At 39.9% G+C, this 18,618-nt stretch overlaps 1 protein-coding gene and 1 long non-coding RNA gene across 24 annotated transcripts in view; one reads left to right on the top strand and one right to left on the bottom strand.

Moving 5' to 3' along the window:
• The window catches only part of CMSS1 (cms1 ribosomal small subunit homolog), a 406,733-nt gene that overhangs the window by 347,493 nt on the left and 40,622 nt on the right, over positions 1-18,618 (top strand). For 12 of the 21 annotated variants that reach the window (XM_051859375.3, XM_089331553.1, XM_017347158.4 and 9 more), the window contains 3 exons: positions 827-915; positions 14,129-14,200; positions 15,911-16,040. In XM_051859375.3, the coding sequence (XP_051715335.3) occupies positions 827-915; positions 14,129-14,200; positions 15,911-16,040 (291 nt within the window). The remainder of the gene's footprint in view (positions 1-826; positions 916-14,128; positions 14,201-15,910; positions 16,041-18,618) is intronic. The other 9 variants (XM_089331548.1, XM_051859373.3, XM_008267053.5 and 6 more) reach the window with 1 other exon arrangement.
• On the bottom strand, positions 756-17,747 carry LOC108178016 (uncharacterized). Of its 3 annotated transcripts, none has more exons than XR_007924671.3 (3): positions 17,610-17,730; positions 7,440-7,518; positions 756-894 (listed from the first exon to the last, which is right to left on the bottom strand). It is a non-coding gene; the product is annotated as an uncharacterized LOC108178016 (long non-coding RNA). The 3 variants fall into 3 exon arrangements; XR_016233069.1 differs by lacking the exon at positions 17,610-17,730 and adding an exon at positions 17,248-17,366; XR_016233068.1 differs by lacking the exon at positions 7,440-7,518 and adding an exon at positions 11,749-11,859 and having other exon boundaries at positions 758-894; positions 17,610-17,747.

Below are 18,618 nucleotides of genomic sequence, written 5' to 3' on the forward strand. Positions count from 1 at the left end.
GTATTCCTGTCTGGAAATGAAGAATTTCATATCTGTAAGAATTAAATACAATAATGTGTTTGAAGCCTGGTGTTAAACAAACGCTAACTGCACAAGAGTGCTAGTTATTATTATCACTTATTATTACCAAAAGATGGCTAATTATTATGTTATTACTATATTATAATATAACATCATCATAAGATGGCTTTTGTCATTATAAGCACTTAATAAACATTTTATTTATTTTTTTAAATGAACCTAATTGCATATGATTTATTTATTAGAAGTCAGAGTTACAGAGAAAGAGAAGAAAAGACATAGGGAGAAAGCAAGATCTTCCATCTGCTGGTTCACCTCCCAAATGGCCACAATGGCCAAGGCTGGGCCAGGCAAAAGCCAGGAGCCAGGAGATTCTTGCAGTTTTCCCAGATGGGCTCAGGTGTCCAAGGACTTGTGCCAGCCTCTACTGCTTTCCCAGGTACAATAGCAGGGAGCTGGATCAGAAGTAGAGCAGCCAGGGCTCAAACTGACACCCATTTGGGATGCTGACATTGCAGGCTGCATTTTAACCTACTATACCACAGCACTGACCCCAATAAACATTTTTTATAGGCAGCTAAGAGTCCTTATTATATGAGTTCCATAATTAAATTTTCTTTAATGTTAGACATCTAGATAAATAAGACTGCCATCTTGGTGTTGAAATTTGTCTTTATTTGGGTCAGTTAATTAATGTCAGCTTCTTAGAATTACAAAGTCAAGAGGTAGAACCTTCTGGAGAGATGCACTTGCACTAGCAGTGGGAATAAGAAACACTTTCCTAATTTCCAAACTTTTTTCCTAGAAGCATCAGATGGTGAAGGGGGAGGAGACACAGAAGTGATGCAGCAGGAGACAACTCCAGTTCCTGCCCTGTCAAAGAAAACCAAACAGGTAAAAGTCACCATGGGAGGGTCAACCTGTTAGAATCTGAAATCAGCCTCCTCCACCTCTCTCCAGCATTTCCTTTGCCATAATATCAGTTGGTAGTGGGATCTTAAGGAAGCTTTTACCTTCTCTGCCTTTGAAAAGGACAACTTTCCTTAATTATAAACCAGTAAGGTCTATTTTTCTTATTTTTCTATTTTTTTAACTATATAAATTTATTTTCTAACAATAGATTAGATTTTCATATAACATTTTTACTGAAGATCCAGCAATATTCTTTTGAGTACAGTTCTTAAGAGGAGACAAATAGCATAAAGATATGGAGGATGACCCAAACCCAAATGTGTGATTTTAGTACCATGCCATGCTACCAGCAGATCCCTAAGGTCTTACTCAGCACCATGGTCTATCATATGCATCCTTTTTTTTTCTTTTGTTGAAATGCAGAGTTATGGGGGTAGGGGAACACACACACGCACACGGGCACACATACACATACACACACACACACACACACACAGTCTTCTACCCGCTGGTTCACTCCCCAAATGGCTGTAATGACAGGGGCTGGGCCAGGCAAAAGCCAGGAGCCAAGAGCTTCTTCTGGGTCTCCCACATGGGTGCAGGAAACCAAACACTTGAGTCATCTTCTGCTGCTTTCCTAGGCACATTAGCAGAGAGCTGGATCTGAAGTGGACCACCTGGGACTAGAACCGGTGCTCATATGGAATGCCAGTGCCGTAGGCCACAGCTTAACCTACTACATCACAACACTGGCCCTGTCATATACTTTCTTACCAAGGAATTTGCTGTATTTTTACCACCAAAAGTAGCCACTTGGATAAACTTTGCTTACTGGACCTGTGACTTCATATCATCTTTTTAATCCTCCTACTGACCTTTGAAATGCCATTCATGTCCATTTGTAGCATTCTCACATTATGTGTCCCTCAGACTTGATTGGTAAGTTCCTGTGTGATTTTTAAAGAACCATGTACTGTCAATCCAAAGTCACCGTCTTCATAGTAATAATTAGTGTCCCTATAGTGTAAACGCTCTAAATTCATTCCACTAGAGAGTGACTCTACCCAGAATTTGTGACCAGGCTTGGGTTAACTGTCGAAAGCAACTTTACATAGTGATTTGTTAAAAGTTGTATGACCTTGGGCAAGTTAAATTTCTTTGTGCCTCTGTCTCCTTATTGATAAAATGGAGATAATAGTTATATCTTTCTAGCAGAGTTGCAAAGAGGATTAAATGAGTTAGTACCTGTTAAGCACTTCAAAGTGGTTAGCATAGAGTAAACCACTGGAGTGTTAATTATTCTAATGAAATATGCCTCATCTTTTTTATTTTACTCATTCTGTGTGTGTTGTGCTGAAGAAAATGTTAAAAAGTATATTCAATAAGTAGTCATCTTGACTTTCTCTCCCACCATTAAAAATTTTGTTCAAAGGCCCCATAGTAGCTTTTGTTTTAACCATTCTTTCAAAAACCGACAATTTAAATATACCTAGACTTTCAATTTATTTCTTTGAGGTGGAGTTTAATTTTACCCCTGGTGACCCACTGACCACACCTCAGCCATGCCTTCTTTGGCCCTTGCCCCTAATCACGGCCTACCTGCAGAACCTCTTTTCAGATGTTATTCTTCGTATTCCTTTTTCGTTCCTTTCTCCCTTGATTTTCTTCTTGCACACTCCTTACTTTTCTGTTCCCATTGTTAAAAGAATAAATCTGAATTATTAAACTCATCCACTCTGGCATTATTACTGTTTCTTCATTGGCGGGGCCATCAACATTGCTAAATTTCTGCCTTGTTTTATAGCTCCTTTCCCCTTGGCTTTTCTTTTCCCACAACCATCAAGTGCGATAAATGAAAGGTAACCACAGGAAGAAGAGGAAGAATGGAAGACGAGAAAACAAAGCCAGAGAATTCTCCTTTTTTTCTGAATTTACCCAAGTAAATTTACCCAAGTCTCTGTGTCCTCAGCCTCATGAGTGTTGTCCATCTAGGTCCCTGGTCTTCCTCACTAGGCTGTACCACCTCAGGGACAGAATTTTATCAGTGTATCGCCACAGCACCTGGCAAGAATCTTGCCAAAATTGATTATTTGTGAAATGAAGGGATGAATGACTTTATCAGTACCCCAGCTTTCCCCTACTCTTCAATCATTGTGCCCTAGTTTGTGAGCCACCAATTCCCTGACGTTGCTGCCCTCAGAATCTTTTTTTTTCTTTCCTTTTTTTTTTCTTTAAGATTTGTTTAGTTGAAAAGCAATGCAACAGAGAGATCTTCCATCTGCTGGTTTCCTCCCCAAATGCCCACAATAGCCAGAGCTTGGCCACACCCAAGCCAGGAGCCTGGAACTCCATTCAAGTCTCCCCTGTGGGTGGCAGGGACCCAAGCACTTGAGCCATCATGTGCTGCTGCCCAGGTGCATTAGCAAGAAACTGGATTGGAAGAGAAGTAGCTGGGACTTGAACCAGGTACTCTGACCGGGGATTTAGGGATCCCAAGGATGGCTTAACCCACTGCAGTACAGTGCCCACACCTGCAGAGTGTCTTGGAGCCTCATTGCTCAGTGACCTTCCTCTGCCCCATCCTTGATCTTCCTACTAAAGTTCCTTCCTTGGAAGGCTCCCTAACGCTGGCTTTCTTGGCTGGAGTCTCTCTCCCAAATGTCCACACAGCCCCTCTGGCTCCTCTGTGGGTTTCCAGCCTCTCCACCCCATCCTATCTCTTCTTTCCTGCTGCTCTTCTTCCCCTGTTTCTCATTCTACCACTAAAAGAACAACTTACTGTCAAGCAGACTGTCCTTTGTGGCTCTTTCTTCAATTGTTTACACATGTAGAACTTGAGTCTCCTCAGGGCCAGGGTTTCTTTTGTGTGCACCACTGGGCCTAACACAGGAATGGCCACTTATTTGGCAGATGTGACCAGATATGTGTTTTCCAAAAATAATCACACACACATACACACACACACACACACACACACACCTTTAAAAAACAAAGAAAAAATTCTTTTCTACTTAAATTGTTTTTCAAAATTTTGCTTAGTAGCTGTTTTTTAAGTTTATACTTATAAAGGAAATGCTTGACATTATGCTGTCAGCTATAATACACATTAAGATTTTAATAATGGGGCCAGAGTGTGGCACAAGTTGAGCCACTGCCTGCAATCCTGGCATTGCATATGAACGCTGGTTTGAGTCCTGGCTGCTGCACTTCCTATCCATCTCCCTGCTAATGCACCTGGGAAGGCAATGGAGAATGGCCTAAGTACTTGGACCCCTGCCACCCACACAGGAGGCTCGATTGGAGTTCCAGGTTCCTGGCTTTGGCCTCACCCAGTCCTGGCTGTTGCTGCCATTTAGGGAGTGAGTCAGCACATGGAAGATGAATTTCTCTTTGTCTCTATCTCTCTGTCTCTCTGTCTCTCCTCTCTCTCCTGCTCCTCTCCCCCATAATTGTGCCTTTCAAAAAATAAAATAAATCTTAAAAAAAAAAAAGACCCTTAGTAGTACCAGGAGAGTATCTGTTGAGGTGGTGTCCTCTCCATTTTCATTGCTAGGCCTTGCATTTATGTCACTGAGTCCACACCTCCAATCCATATAGTATTTCAAGCAGCAGATTTCTAACTTTATAGGAGGTTTTAAATCCATACCACTAAATCATTCCTAGCAGCTATTTCACATCTAAATAATCATCCTTGGCCTGCTTAATAACATGAGTATAAAGGTTTGCCAACAGTTCTTTTTTTTCCCCCAGATATTGTTTCCAAAATAAATGATGAATTCCCTTTCTCCTAGAGATTACATCACCCTCAACATCAGTCATTTCAGAGGAACCCTAGTGACTGTGTAATTTTGGTTCCAAAAATATAAACCCTTACAAGGAATTCTGTGACTTTTCATCAAGGACTCCATGACATCAGGAGCCTTTCTGTGGCTTCATGCCCCATCCTCTGCCTGTCAGAGACCACATTAGACCTCTTTTTTTCTTCAGCTAACCTTTTGTTTATCTCCTGGGATCATAAAGGAATCTTCATTAAGAGTGTTTTTCCTTTCCTCTCCTTATTCATCTTTCTCTACTATTACATGTTCTTACATTACATTGAACATTGATCATTTCATATTCCTTGTACATTTTATTTCCAAGATCATTCTTGGCTGTTGTTAAGAGAAAACAAAACTATGCCCTATCTACTCTTCCTTGTCTCTTCCTTATGATAGTTCCACTCTGTTCTTTGTATTAATCTGTTGTTGTATAAAAAATTACCCCAAAGGTAGTTAGCAGCTTAAAATAGGAAAAATGCATTATCTCAAAGTTCTTTTATCTTACAGGCATAGTTTAACTTGGTACCTCTGACCCTACATGTTTATCAGGTGCCAGTCAAGTTGAGACCTGGGGTTGAGAACCTGAATTGAGAACTTAACTGGGCAGAGTCCACCTTGAAGCTCACTTAGGTGATTGATGGAAGACCTCAGTCCCTTCCCATGTGAGCCTCTCTACAGGGTAACCTCACAGCATCATAGCCAGACTCCCCTAGACCAAGTGATCCAAAAGACAGCAAGCAAGAGGACTCAGGACAGAAAACACAGTCTTTTTAGTGTCTGGTCTCAAATTGATGTCTCATCACTTCTGTCATATTCTGTTAAAAGCGAGATGGTAAGTCCAGTCCCCATTCAATGGGAGGGGTTTACAGAGGGGCATGATTATGAGGAGACAGAGGTCATTGGCAACTCTCTTGGAATCTAGCTACCACAGTTTCTGCCCTCTGGCCCCCAGTGATTTACATCCTCCAGTATGCAGAATGGGTCCCTCCAGGGGCTTACCAAAATCTCATCCTATTATATCATGAACTCAGTGTTCAGAATCTCATCTTCTGTATTAGGTCCAAGTGCTGCTGAGGTTCCTCAGGTTCAGTACCTGAAGTATAGCTCTTCTCAACTTAATGAAACTAAAGAGACAAGTTATCTTTCTCACATATCCAGCACACAGTGGTGAGAGAGACATAAGATAACTTCTGTTAACACTCTTATTCAAAAAGGGGTTGGAAGAATAGGAAATATAAGGAGTCATTGGTCCACAGCCTTCTGAAATCTAACAGGACAAATGTTAGGAATTTATGTTTCAATATCCAGGAATAATTCTTCATGGTTCTTGACTCTGCCCTTTCGGTTCTTTGTTCTGCCACCTGAGTCATCCTTTTATTTTTTTTCCTTATTCGCAATGAAAAGTACCATATGTTTTGAAATCAAATTATCCATATCATTATGCACATTTTTTATTTTCCTTTTAATTAGAGATAATGGAATTGCTTAACTTTCTACTACATGATAAAAAGAATTCCCGTTTCTCCAATTTCCGCTAAGATTTTCCTCATTTTTTCAAACCCTTGCCCTCAATGGTCTTTAAAGTCAAAAATTTCACAATGTATTAAGGCACACTATCCATCAATCACTTTGCTTTTAAAAGATTCAAAAGTATGGCTTGCGCTGCAGCTCACTAGGTTAATCCTCCGCCTGCGGCGCCGGCACACCGGGTTCTAGTCCCAGTTGGGGCACCGGATTCTGTCCCAGTTGCTCCTCTTCCAGTCTATCTCTCTGCTGTGGCCCGAGAGTGCAGTGGAGGATGACCCAGGTCCTTTGGGCCCTGCACCCACAAGGGAGACCAGGAGGAAGCACCTGGCTCCTGGCTTTGGATCGGCGCAGCTCGCAGGCCTAAGCGGCCATTTGGGGGGTGAACCAACAGAAGGAATTCCTTTCTCTCTGTCTCTCTCTCTCTCTCACTGTCTAACTCTGCCTGTCAAAAAAAAAAAAAAAAAAGATTCAAAAGTAATTTGTAAAATCAGTATACTTCCCTAAATATTTCAGCATGTATATCATTAACTAAAGCTTAAACTTTTAAAAAGGTTTTTAGATTTTCTTTGAAGGAAAGTTAATATATAATAAATGAACACACGTCAAATGTACTGTTCAGTGAGTTCTGAGAAATGCATACAACTCCATAACAGAAATCCCTACTGGGATAAAGAAAAATACCGACACCCCAGAATCCTTTTGAGCCAACTGTAATTCAGTCACCATTCCAAACTCCTTGCCCCAGAGGCAGCAACTGTTCTGTTTTTCTCCCCAAAATTAGTTGTGCCTGTTCTAAAATTTCATGTGCCTGAAAGTTATGTGCATTGTTTTAAAAGACAGACAGACAGATACACATACAAACACTGATCTTCCATCCAGTGATTCATTCCCCAAACACCCACAACAGCCAGGGCTGGGCATGGCAGGAGCCAGGAGTCTGAAACTCAGTCCTCAGCTCCAACATGGGTAAGGGGGACCCAAGTACTTGAGCCATCACCTGCTCCTCCCAGGATGCACATTATCAGGATGTTGGAATTGGAATTGGAAGCAAAGGTGGAATTCTAAACCAGTCACTCTGGTATAGGATCCTGGCATCCCAAATGGTATCTTAAAATGCCACACCAATGGGCTGGTGCTGTTTCACAGTGGGTAAAGCCTTACCATGCAGTACTGGCATCGCATATGGGTGTCAGTTTGAATCCTGGCTGTTCCACTTCTGATCCAGCTCCCTGCTAAGCACCTGGGAAAGCAACAGATGATGGTCCAAGTGCTTGAGTTCCTGTACCCACATGAGAGACCTGGAAGAAGCTTCTGGCTCCTAACTTCGGCCTGGCTCTGATATTGTGTTGTATGGGATACAAAAGATAGAAAGTAAATAGGAAGTAAATGGTAGAGAGCTTCCTCATATCCACCCATTTGGGGAGTGAACCAGTAGATGGAAAATCTCAATCTCTCTCTGTCTCTGTCTCTGTCTCTCTTTCTCTCTCTTTTACTCTGTCTTTCAAATAAATAATTTTTTAAGTGCCACACCAAATATACACTCTTGAACATTTATTTTTTTTCTCTTGAGTAAATACATGACTTTTGCTGAGGCATATTTAGCTTTAAAGCAACTGCTAAGCTTTTTTCCAAAAATATGGTACCATTTTGCATTTCCACCATCAGTGTATGAAAGGTTGGATTGCTTTATATCCTTGTCAACATTGGGAACCATCCATTTTGAGATTTTAGACATTTTGGTGAGTAAATTGTGACCAAGCGTAAGAGAAAATAAAAGCCAGCTCTAAGCAGTTTTCACTTTTGTAACAAACATGTTTGTTTTCTTATAAAGTGACTATTAAATTTTGTATTTTTACCTAATAATCTTACATGTGATTCTTAAAAATATACATATATATACTATCAAAGATTCTCAAAGAAAAAACAACAGTTATCTTCCTCATTCTTTTCCTACTTTTTTCTTCAGAGAAAAATCTCAACTTTTCTAGACTTCTTTCCTTATTTGCTGTTTTATAGTTTGTGTTGCTGTTTCTTGATTTATCAATTTCCAACATAATCTACTGGGTTCCTGACACAGGATATGAGGAAGCTCTCTACCATTTACTTCCTATTTACTTTCTATCTTTTGTATCCCATACAACACAATATCAGATTTTTATTAAAACAAATTATATTATTATGACCATGCAAATATTACTCAATGCTGGGAAAAAAGAAGCTATAATCATACCTCTTTTCTCATACAAGTCTTTATTTTCATGGCATTAATAATTGCCCCATTTCTTTATTTGCCTGTCTTGCTGTGTTCCTACTGTTAATTGTTTCCATATGTTCCAACATCTCTTCCACATGCCCATGAATAATATTTTCCATATGCTCTAATACATTAGTTATTTTTCTTCCCTGCAAACCTCCATTTTCCTGTTCCTCTCTGAATTGGTTATTCTCTAGGCCCATTGAGCAATCAAGACCTTTTTACTGTCATTCTGGGATGCCCTTTCAGTAACTCTTCGATTGGACTCCCTTTTGGTAAATCCTTTAACTTCCTTAATTTTGATTGAGCCCTTAATGCTGAAATACAGCCTTCAACACCTGCAGATAAGAAGTATGAATCCTTGAGTACCTGAAATATCTTTATTCTATTTGTGCACTTGATTAATATTTGGGCTGGGTATAAAAGTCTAATTTTCAAATAAACTTCATTTGTAATTTTGAAGGCATCATTCCATTGGGCTTATCTAATGCTCATTATTTCTGTTGAGAAGTCTTGACAAAATTATTTTTCCTGATCCTTTGTATTTTATATGTGATTGTTTTTGCTTCTGAAAGTTTTTAGGATCTTCCCTCTGTTCATGATTTTCTAAACATTCACATTGATACAAGATGGGTATTTTTCTGATTTATTTGTACTTTTATTTATTGTACTTTGGGTTTTTTAATTTGGAGTTTCTTATTCCAGAAAGTGTCCTTTAGTTCTGGAAAGTTTTTCTTAGATTAATTATTTAATCACTCCTTCCTTGTTATATGACTTCTTTCTCTGTAATACCTTGAATTGGAATGATGAGTCTCTAAGGCTGATTTCTCTAATTTTCTTTTTGTTTTGTTTTTGTTTTTGTTTTTGTTTTTGTTTTTGTTTTTTTGACAGGCAGAGTTAGACAGTTAGAGAGAGAGACAGAGAGAAAGCTCTTCCTTTTTCCGTTGGTTCACCCCCCAGGTGGCCACTATGGCCAGCGTGTTGCGGCCGGCGCGCTGTGCTGATCTGAAGCCTGGAGCCCGGTGCTTCCTCCTGGTCACCCTTGTGGGTGCAGGGCCCAAGGACCTGGGTCATCCTCCACTGCACTCCCGGGCCACAGCAGAGAGCTAGACTGGAAAAGGAGCAACCGGGACAGAATCCAGTGCCCCAACCAGGAGTAGAACCTGGGGTGCCGGCCCCACAGGTGGAGGATTAGCCTACTGAGCTGCATCGCCGGCCAGATTTCTCTAATTTTCTTACCTTTTTTTTCTTACCTTTTTTTTTTTAACCTCTTTATGGTAGTTTGCCTGTATCTTCAAGCCTTCCTCTTATATTTTTTATTCCAAATTTCTTAACTGTTTCAATATTTAAATATTTTCTGATAGCATCTTATTTTTGCTTCATGGCAGCAAAATCTTCCTTTATCTCTCTGAGAGAATGTAATTGTTTTGAAGTACTGTCTCATTCTAATCTGGGTTCTTTTTGTTGTTTATTTGCTCACACTTTGTACTTTACTTAGATGTCTGAGCCTTAGTTGTCTATTATTGAAGAGATTTACTAAAAAGTTCATGGAGGGGCCAGCATTATGACATAGTGATTAAAGCTGCTACTTCCAATACCAGCATCCCATATGGGTGCTGGTTCAAGTCCTGGCTGCTTCACTTCCTATACAGCTCACTGCTAATGCACCTGGAAAAGCAGTGTAAGATGGCCCAAGTCCTTGGGCCCTTGTACTCACCTGACCAGAAGAAGCTCCTGGCTCCTGGATTCAGTTTGACCCAGCCCTGGCTGTTGCTGCCATTTGGGGAGTGAACCAGTAGATGGAAGATCAATCTCTCTCTTCTCTCTCTCCCTCTGTCCCTCTCTATATATGTAACTCTGCATTTCAGATAAATAAAATAAATCTAAGAAACTGTGAAACTTCTTGTGCATGTACATGGCTTATTGATTAGTGTTCCTTATGATACTGGAGAACAAGCTGGACCTCCAAATCTTCCTGTATTGTGGCATTTCTCTCAGCTCACTTCATTTTCCAAAGAAGATTTTAATAGTCTCCAGCCTGCAATATATAAGCATGGAACAGGGGCAGAAGGTGTAGGGAACGTCAATCTCTGCCTCCTTTCCTCTGCTAGATGTTTTGGTCCCTTGATTTCTCCAGGGAATAGACCTCAAGTCTGCTAACAGGAAGGGCCAGGTGAAAGGAGAGAGTTGCTTGGCTGCCAGGATAGGAGATACAGCCTAGTGTTAATAAATATAAATTTCCAAAGTACAACTTTTGAATTATAGTGGCTTTTCCCCCTATAACCTCCCTCCCACCCACAACCATCCCATCTCCCACTCCCTCTCCCATCCCATTCTTCATCAAGATTCATTTTCAATTATCTTTACATACAGAAGATCAACTTAGTATATACTAAGTAAAGATTTCAACAGACTGCACCCACACAGACACACAAAGTATAGAGTACTGTTTGGGTAGTAGTTTTACCATTAATTTGCATAGTACAACACATTAAGGACAGAGATCCTACATGGGGAGCAGGTTCACAGTGACTCCCATTGTTGATTAACAGTTGACACTCTTATTTATGACGTTGGTAATCACCTGAGGCTCTTGTGATGAGCTGCCAAGGCTATGGAAGCCTCTTGAGTTCACCAACTCCGATCTTATTTAGACAAGGCCATAGTCAAAGTGAAAGTTCTCTCCTCCCTTCAGAGAAAGGTACCTCCTTCTTTGATGGCCCATTCTTTCCACTGGGATTTCACGCACAGAGATCTTTCATTTAGGTCATTTTTTTTTTTTTTTTTTTTTTTTTTTTTGCCAGAGTGTCTTGGCTTTCCATGCCTGCGAAACTCTCATGGGCTTTTTAGCCAGATCTGAATGCCTTAAGGGCTGATTCTGAGGCCAGATTGCTGTTTAGGGCATTTGCCATTCTATGAGTCTGCTGTGTATCCTGCTTCCCATGTAGGATCATTCTCTCCTTTTTAATTCTATCAATTATTATTTGCAGATACTGGTCTTCCAATTGTTTTTCTTAAAACCTATGTTTTTGGTAACATTTTGTCTATGTACAAGTGTATTCCAAAACTCGTGGAAAATGCATGTTATGAAAAAAACCTATGGATGAATTTCAAAAATTTTTATACCAAATTAACTTCTCTTTTGCTTCTATTTTTTGACAAATTTTTAGAAATCAGCTTACATAATTCTTTATACTAAATATTTAAGGTTACTACCTTATATATGAAGAAATATTACTTATCAACTCTCAAAGTCACATGCTGTTGGAATTGGTTTCCAGAAATAGGTAGTAACCAAACCTCTGTCTCCCACATCTTCCATGGTATCTGAGGATAGAGATCAATATTCATAAGACAGCTGACTAATTGTGGGAATTTTCAGTGCTGTGGATTTGGATTTCTGCATACTGCCATCTTACCTATATGGAAAAATTACCCATGGCCTGCAAAGGGGACTGGTCCCAGAAAAGAAATCTATGGCATTTCCTTTAGGATGGTCTAACAATTTGAAGCTAACTGTTAAACCTGATTCAGTATGTTGATGATGAAAGCCATTCTTCAAGCATGCTTCTTTTTTTCCTATACATGATTCAAAATTTCATTTTCATGTTTGCTTCATAACTGAATATCTGTATCCTTATAACTTTTCTCTAAATTTGAATTGTATTTGAATTCATTGGTTCTGTAAATGTAGCACGAATACAACTATGTTGAATATACTCCTAGAAAGCACCTCCATAGGCTAAATGAGAAAATGTGACAGGTTTCTAAATCTGCTTCACCAGAACTTTGATACTGGTGAAGAGACACTGCAGTGTAACTGAGGAGATCCACTGAGCACATTCAGTCCTTTGCCTGAGGAACACTGACTGATGATGGCCTGCTCTATAATTGACTCCTGACAATCTGGCATCTTCTGTAATATAGTTAGTGGCTGTGGCCCAGTTTCTAATTGGCATGTATCAACATCCCCAAGACAGCTTAGCTTTCTAAATAAAAGAGGTCATTCTTTTCTTTAGCCACGATACAATTGCCCTTTACAGGTTTTTTGTTTTAATTGAGAAGAAGCTAAAATTTCAAGATCCCTGTGTTGTTTTAATACCAAACCTTGAATCTGTCTCCACAAACTGAAACAGAATCCAGAAACTGCTGGTCCCTTGCTGGCCCAGTGTCTTGAAGAAATTATGTAGCATTCTATCTTTCTCTGTGACTTCAGGCCATAAGCATTCTTAATCTACAAGCTGTCTGCAAGTTTTCATAGAAAGATTCTTCTGTAATCATTTTAAACAGAGCCAGTAGAGGCAAGATTGCTCTAGTTAGCAATTTACCAACGTAAACTGAGCATTCTCTAGTTGGAATGGAAACTTAATCAAGAGAAAATTCAGAATAAGTTTTCACTTATATTTTATATCTTCCTTGGCAACCTGTCTAAAAATGCTACATAAAAGCACAGGAAACATTTTATATTCCTGCTCATGATTAATAAATATGGAATTTGAGGCATTTGATTTTATAAGCCAAGGTCTTAGTCTAAATTTCCTGTTTTTTTTCCTACATAAAAAAAAATAAAACAAGCTCAGGGTAAAAATAGCACTAAACTGTGTAGGATACTCGGGGGTCAGTGCAACTGGCAGAGCAGATTATTCTGGCTGCTGTGGTGCCGAGACTTGTTATCAGACTCTTATGAGACATTTAATCTGTAATCACTGTAGAAAAGGCATTTGGTACAGCTGGTTTTATAAAAACATAAATAAATGTATCCTACTTCAGATTTTCTATGATTATAGAAAAGAGGAAAGGAATGGATAGTACAAAATAATAAACTGGTAACTTTGAAATACAGGCTCAAAAACTGTCTTACCCCACCACATTTCAATTTTAATCACATACATTTCTACCTTTTTTTTTTTTTTTTAACAATCCTGGCCTCTGTCTTTGAACATTAATACCCTGCACATACAAAGTACACATATACACTCACTCAATTTGATTTTTGTTTAAAGATTTTCCAGTATTTTTTATTTATTTATTTTTTGACAGGCAGAGTGGACAGTGAGAGAGAGAGACAGAGAGAAAGGTCTTCCTTTGCCATTGGTTCACCCTCCAATGGCCACCGCGGCTGGCGTGCTGCGGCCGGCGCACCGCGCTGATCTGATGGCAGGAGCCAGGAGCCAGGTGCTTTTCCTGGTCTCCCATGGGGTGCAGGGCCCAAGCACCTGGGCCATCCTCCACTGCACTCCCTGGCCACAGCAGAGAGCTGGCCTGGAAGAGGGGCAACCAGGACAGAATCCGGTGCCCCAACCGGGACTAGAACCTGGTGTGCCGGCGCCGCTAGGCGGAGGATTAGCCTAGTGAGCCGCGGCGCTGGCCAGATTTTCCAGTATTAAGTCATCTGCATTGTTTTATTTCCTGAGATACTCTCAGCTTACCCCCTGCATAATAAACTACAGTGTGTCCTCTAACATCTTTTTCTGTAAAATGTTAGGGAGATGCTCTGAAGAAAACATGCATGGCAGAAAGTACTTTGGGATTCATACCATTAATCCATACTTCATCCTGCAGAGAAGAAAGTTTTGTCATTTGTGTTTCTTTGTAGCCTAAAGAATGTTTCTTGGTACAACCAAAGGAAACAAAAGAGGGTGGCACCAAGACCAAGAAGAGGAGAAAGGTAATACTTTCTTACAGTGGTATGGCCCCACATGCTTTCTATCACATTTTTATAAGTCACACTTTGATGAAGCAACTGTTGTAATCCTTGCTTTAGAGAGGTAGAAATTGTTAAGGATCAGGGAGGTTTGGTGACTTTCCTAAGGTCACTAGTAATAAGTGGAGCCAAAAATAAATTCATTTGACTCCTATTTCAGTCTTGTGGAGCACCGCACCTCTTAGTTACCCACCCTGTGTTTTCACTGTGGTTAGATGTCAGACATGGGTTTCTAATTCTAGAAGGAGCCCAGAACTCTCCTGCCCCTTAGCCCCTCTTGCTCTGTCCAAGAAAAGAAATTTACCAACCTTTTTTTTCTACTCGTTCCAGTTTTTAAGACTCAATACCTTAAAGTATTAATAAAAAAAATAATAAGCAGATGAAGATAGCATAAGGCTTTCTGACTCAAATTTGAAACCATAATTTAAGGCAAAAGCTCGCCTTTGTTCTAATGTATGCCTATAAGCATAAGGAAGACTGTGCAACCTTTTTTACAGCTCAGCCTTGGAGAAACTTTGGTTAGCCTTCACCTTTCACCACAGTTGTGAAAACAGCAGTGTAATTCTCTGCTTGCCTACGAGGGCCTACGGCTGATGTCAGAAGAGGAAATATGATTGAGATTAGAGGAAAGAAGACGGTCTCAAACCAGTTCCTTAACAGCAAGCTTTTAGAAAACTGAAGAGTGTGTGTGCCTATGTTTTCTTTTCTCACAAATGGCCAGATAGGAAAATTGGAGATGCCAAAACGGCTGTGGTTTGGCAAGACCTTAAAGAAGTGACGTTAACTTCTTTTTGATAGTTTGTATACTAATGGCCTGCAGGAGTGTTAAGTTCTGGTGGCTCAAGGTCAGAACTTGAGCTAGTTTACTCTTGGCTGAGGTCATGCTAAAATTACCCACTGAGAACATATTTTTGAAAGTTAATTCCTTCAACAGAACCTTGATCATTCTTGGCAATGGCATATAAATGAGATTGTAGAAAGGGGGAGAAGTGGAAAAGGGTGGGTCTTTGATGACACATTTGAAGGAAGTGAGAAGGGAAGTGTATGATGAAAATTAAATAGTTTTTTGTTCCAGCATTCAATAAATGCTACACAAATTAATTCACATAAAAATGGATGCTGGGAGGTATTGCCTGTAACTGTTCTTCTTTCCATAGGACCATTTGAAGACTGTCAGTCTCCCAAGTCTTGAGAGTGGGGAGCATAAAGTCTTCCTTTTCAGTAGGCTTCTATGCTTTGATTACTCCTGCAGGCTTCACTCAAATGCCCAAAATCCAAGCTGAGAACCAACGACTCAAAAAACAGATCGGGCAAGAAATTCTCAAACTACTCTTCCAGCAACAGAAATCATCTAAGACTTAATGAAAGTTTTCCATAGCAACATGATTTCTTAACTTTTAACCAAAAATAATACCCCATGGCAGAGACTTCTACAGAAATTTCAGTTCTCCCAAAAATCACAGACCAAGATTTTCAAAGAATCTTTCAGATCACCTGTCCATTTTTCAAAGCAATAGTGAATAAATGTTATCAAGAGTATCTGTTAGAGGTCACACTCACACTTGGTTATTTACAAAAGCTATGCCCAGTTTAAACTCCAGAGAAATTAATCTATCCTTAAGCAAATGCCATTTTAAAATGTATCTTACTATTTATCTTCCTTCTCATATTTAGAAGAAAATTACTGATATTCTTGCAAAATCAGAGCCCAAACCAGGGACACCTGAAGACCTACAGCAGCTGATGAAGGACTATTACAGCAGCAGACGCTCAGTGATTGAATTAGAAGAACTGAACCTGCCAGGTATAGCCTTCAGTTTTCCTGATGATGAAGAGCAAAACAGACTCATCTGTCCTCTACTTTATAAGGATACTTCCAAAAGTTGATGAAAAATGGAATCAAAACAAGTTTATTTTGGTGCAAAAAAATTTGAATTCATGCATTTGTGGGATCTTCAAAGAATTCATGAAAAAACTACGTGGATTTCCAGAAAATTTTGAACCAAAATAAACTTATCTTTTAATTTCATTTTCATGCACTTTCTGAATTCCCTCTATTGTTATGGGGTAGGTGTCCCAGCTAGCAAATAAATGTATTTTCCATGTCATGAAGTTCTTCTTAACCAAATACTTTTTGGGTTTTGATTTTGGTTTTGTTTTGTTTTGGGGGGAGTTTTTTTTCTTTGTATTTGAAAATCAGAGAGGGAGTGAGAGAGAGAGAGAGCGTGAGCTTCCATCTGCTGGCTCACTCCCCAGATGGCCACAATGATCGTGGCTGGGCCAGGCTGAAGCCAGGAGTTTCATCTGGGTCTCCATGTCCCATGTCCCAAGTCCCATCTTCTGCTTTTCCCAGACCATTACCAGGGAACTGGAGGAACCAGGACATAAACTGGCACACAGATAGGATGCTGTCATCAATGCCAACCTAACCAAATAGTTTTAACTGCTAATGATTTGTTCATTAAAATGCTAAACAGTATTTGTTAAATCTCGTAGTAAGATTTGTGATTATGTTTTCTTTCAAAATTGTTGGGTATGCTTCTCTTTTTTTTTTTTTTTTAAGCAGACTCTAATGGCTATGAATCCCTAATAAGAATAGAAGTTAAAATAAAACTTAGGAGCTGGTGCTGTGATGTAGCAAGTAAAGCTGCTGCCTGCAATACTGGCATCCCTTATGAGTGCCAATTCGAGTCCCGGCTGCTCCACTTCAGATCCAGCTCCCTGCTAATGTACCTAGGAAAGCAGTTGAAGATGGCCCAAGTCCTTGGGCCCCTGCATCCATGTAGGAGACCCAGAAGAAGCTTCTGGCTTCAGCCTGGCTCTGCCCTGGACTTTGCAGCCATTTGGGGAGTGAACCTCTCTCTCTCTCTCTCATTTCCCTCCTTTCTCTCTCTCTCTCTCTCTCTCATTTCCCTCCTTTCTCTCTCTCTCTCTCTCTCTCTCTCTCTGCCTCTGCCTCTCTATAACTGCTTTTCAAATAAATAAATCTTTAAAAATAAATAAAAACTTACAGCACACATTTTAGAAGTATACGAAGAGAATTTGGTTATCACTGAAGATGCCGCTTGTGACACCCACATTCCATACTGGAGTTCCCGGCTTCAAGCCCCAGCTCTGCTCTTGATTCTAGCTTCCTATTAATGCTAACTCTGGGAGGCAGCAGTGATGGGTCAAGTAGATGAGTCTCCTTACCCACATGGGTGACCTAGATTGTCTTCATGGTTATTGGCTTTGCCCTGGCCCAGCCCTAGCTGGCTCACCAGGAAATGGGAAATATCTATCTCTATTGCTCTCTCTCTCCCTTTCCCTCCCCTCCCTCATCCCCACCCCCTACCTCTCTAGTGAATAAATAAAACTTTAAAAGTATACTTACAGGGCCAATATTGTGGCATAGCAGGTAAAGTCAAGACCTGCAACACTGGCATCCCATATGGATGCCAGTTCATGTCCTGGCTGCTCCACTTCTGATCCAGCTCCCTGGTAATGGCCTGGGAAAAGCAGCAGAAAATGGCTCAAGTGTTTGGGCCCCTGCCACCCAAGTGAGAGACCTGAATAAAGCTGCTGGCTCCTGGCTCCGCCCTGACTCAGTCCTGGCAGTTGCAGCCATCAAAGATCTCTTTCTGTCTCTGTTTCTCTGTCACTCCCTCCCCCCTCTCTAATTCTTTCAAATAAATCATTAAAAAAAAAAAAAACAGTATACTTATGAAACTTTGATTTACTCAGCCTTTTTGAACAAGGACTTTAGCCTTATGAGTATCTTGGTTTTGTTGTCCTTATCATGGGTTGCTAGTTAAAGTTTTGTTTTTAAGAGAAGTATTTTGGATTGCAGCCCAGAGTTTTTCAAATTAACAAAAGGAACAAAACCAGCATTTTTAGCAAGGCTGACATCTCACCCAGGTAATTCTTTAGATTGCTAGAGTTTGAGATCTATTGCCTCTGAGTATTTGTAATTGAAAGATACTGCAAAATTATACCCACTGACTTTAATCAGTCTCAGAATTATAATACATCCTGTAACTCTTCAGCAAGATTGTAAGAAAATAGATGATGTCGTAAACTCAAACCATAACCAGTTTGGGTACTACTGCTTCAGATGATCTATTTATAGGCTATGGATGTCTAATACTCATTTTGGAAAAAATCAAGGGTAACTTGATTTCCTTTTTCCATTACAACTTTATACTTTCGAGAAGCTTGAGAAGCTGCAAAACAGTCTGTTCCCTGGATGTTTATAATTCTTTTGTGATATGCTTTTTTTTAAAAAAAAAAATGCACACTGGGTTTTAAGCCATGAATGCCTGTCTGTTTCTTTTCCAAGAAAATTGCCCTTTAGGGAATTGAAGGGGTGCATTTGCACATGAGCTAGATCTGGAGTTTGAGGC

Source organism: Oryctolagus cuniculus, chromosome 4 (assembly GCF_051225735.1).
Source record: "Oryctolagus cuniculus isolate XC-2025 breed Fujian yellow rabbit chromosome 4, ASM5122573v1, whole genome shotgun sequence".
Lineage (NCBI taxonomy): Eukaryota > Metazoa > Chordata > Mammalia > Lagomorpha > Leporidae > Oryctolagus > Oryctolagus cuniculus.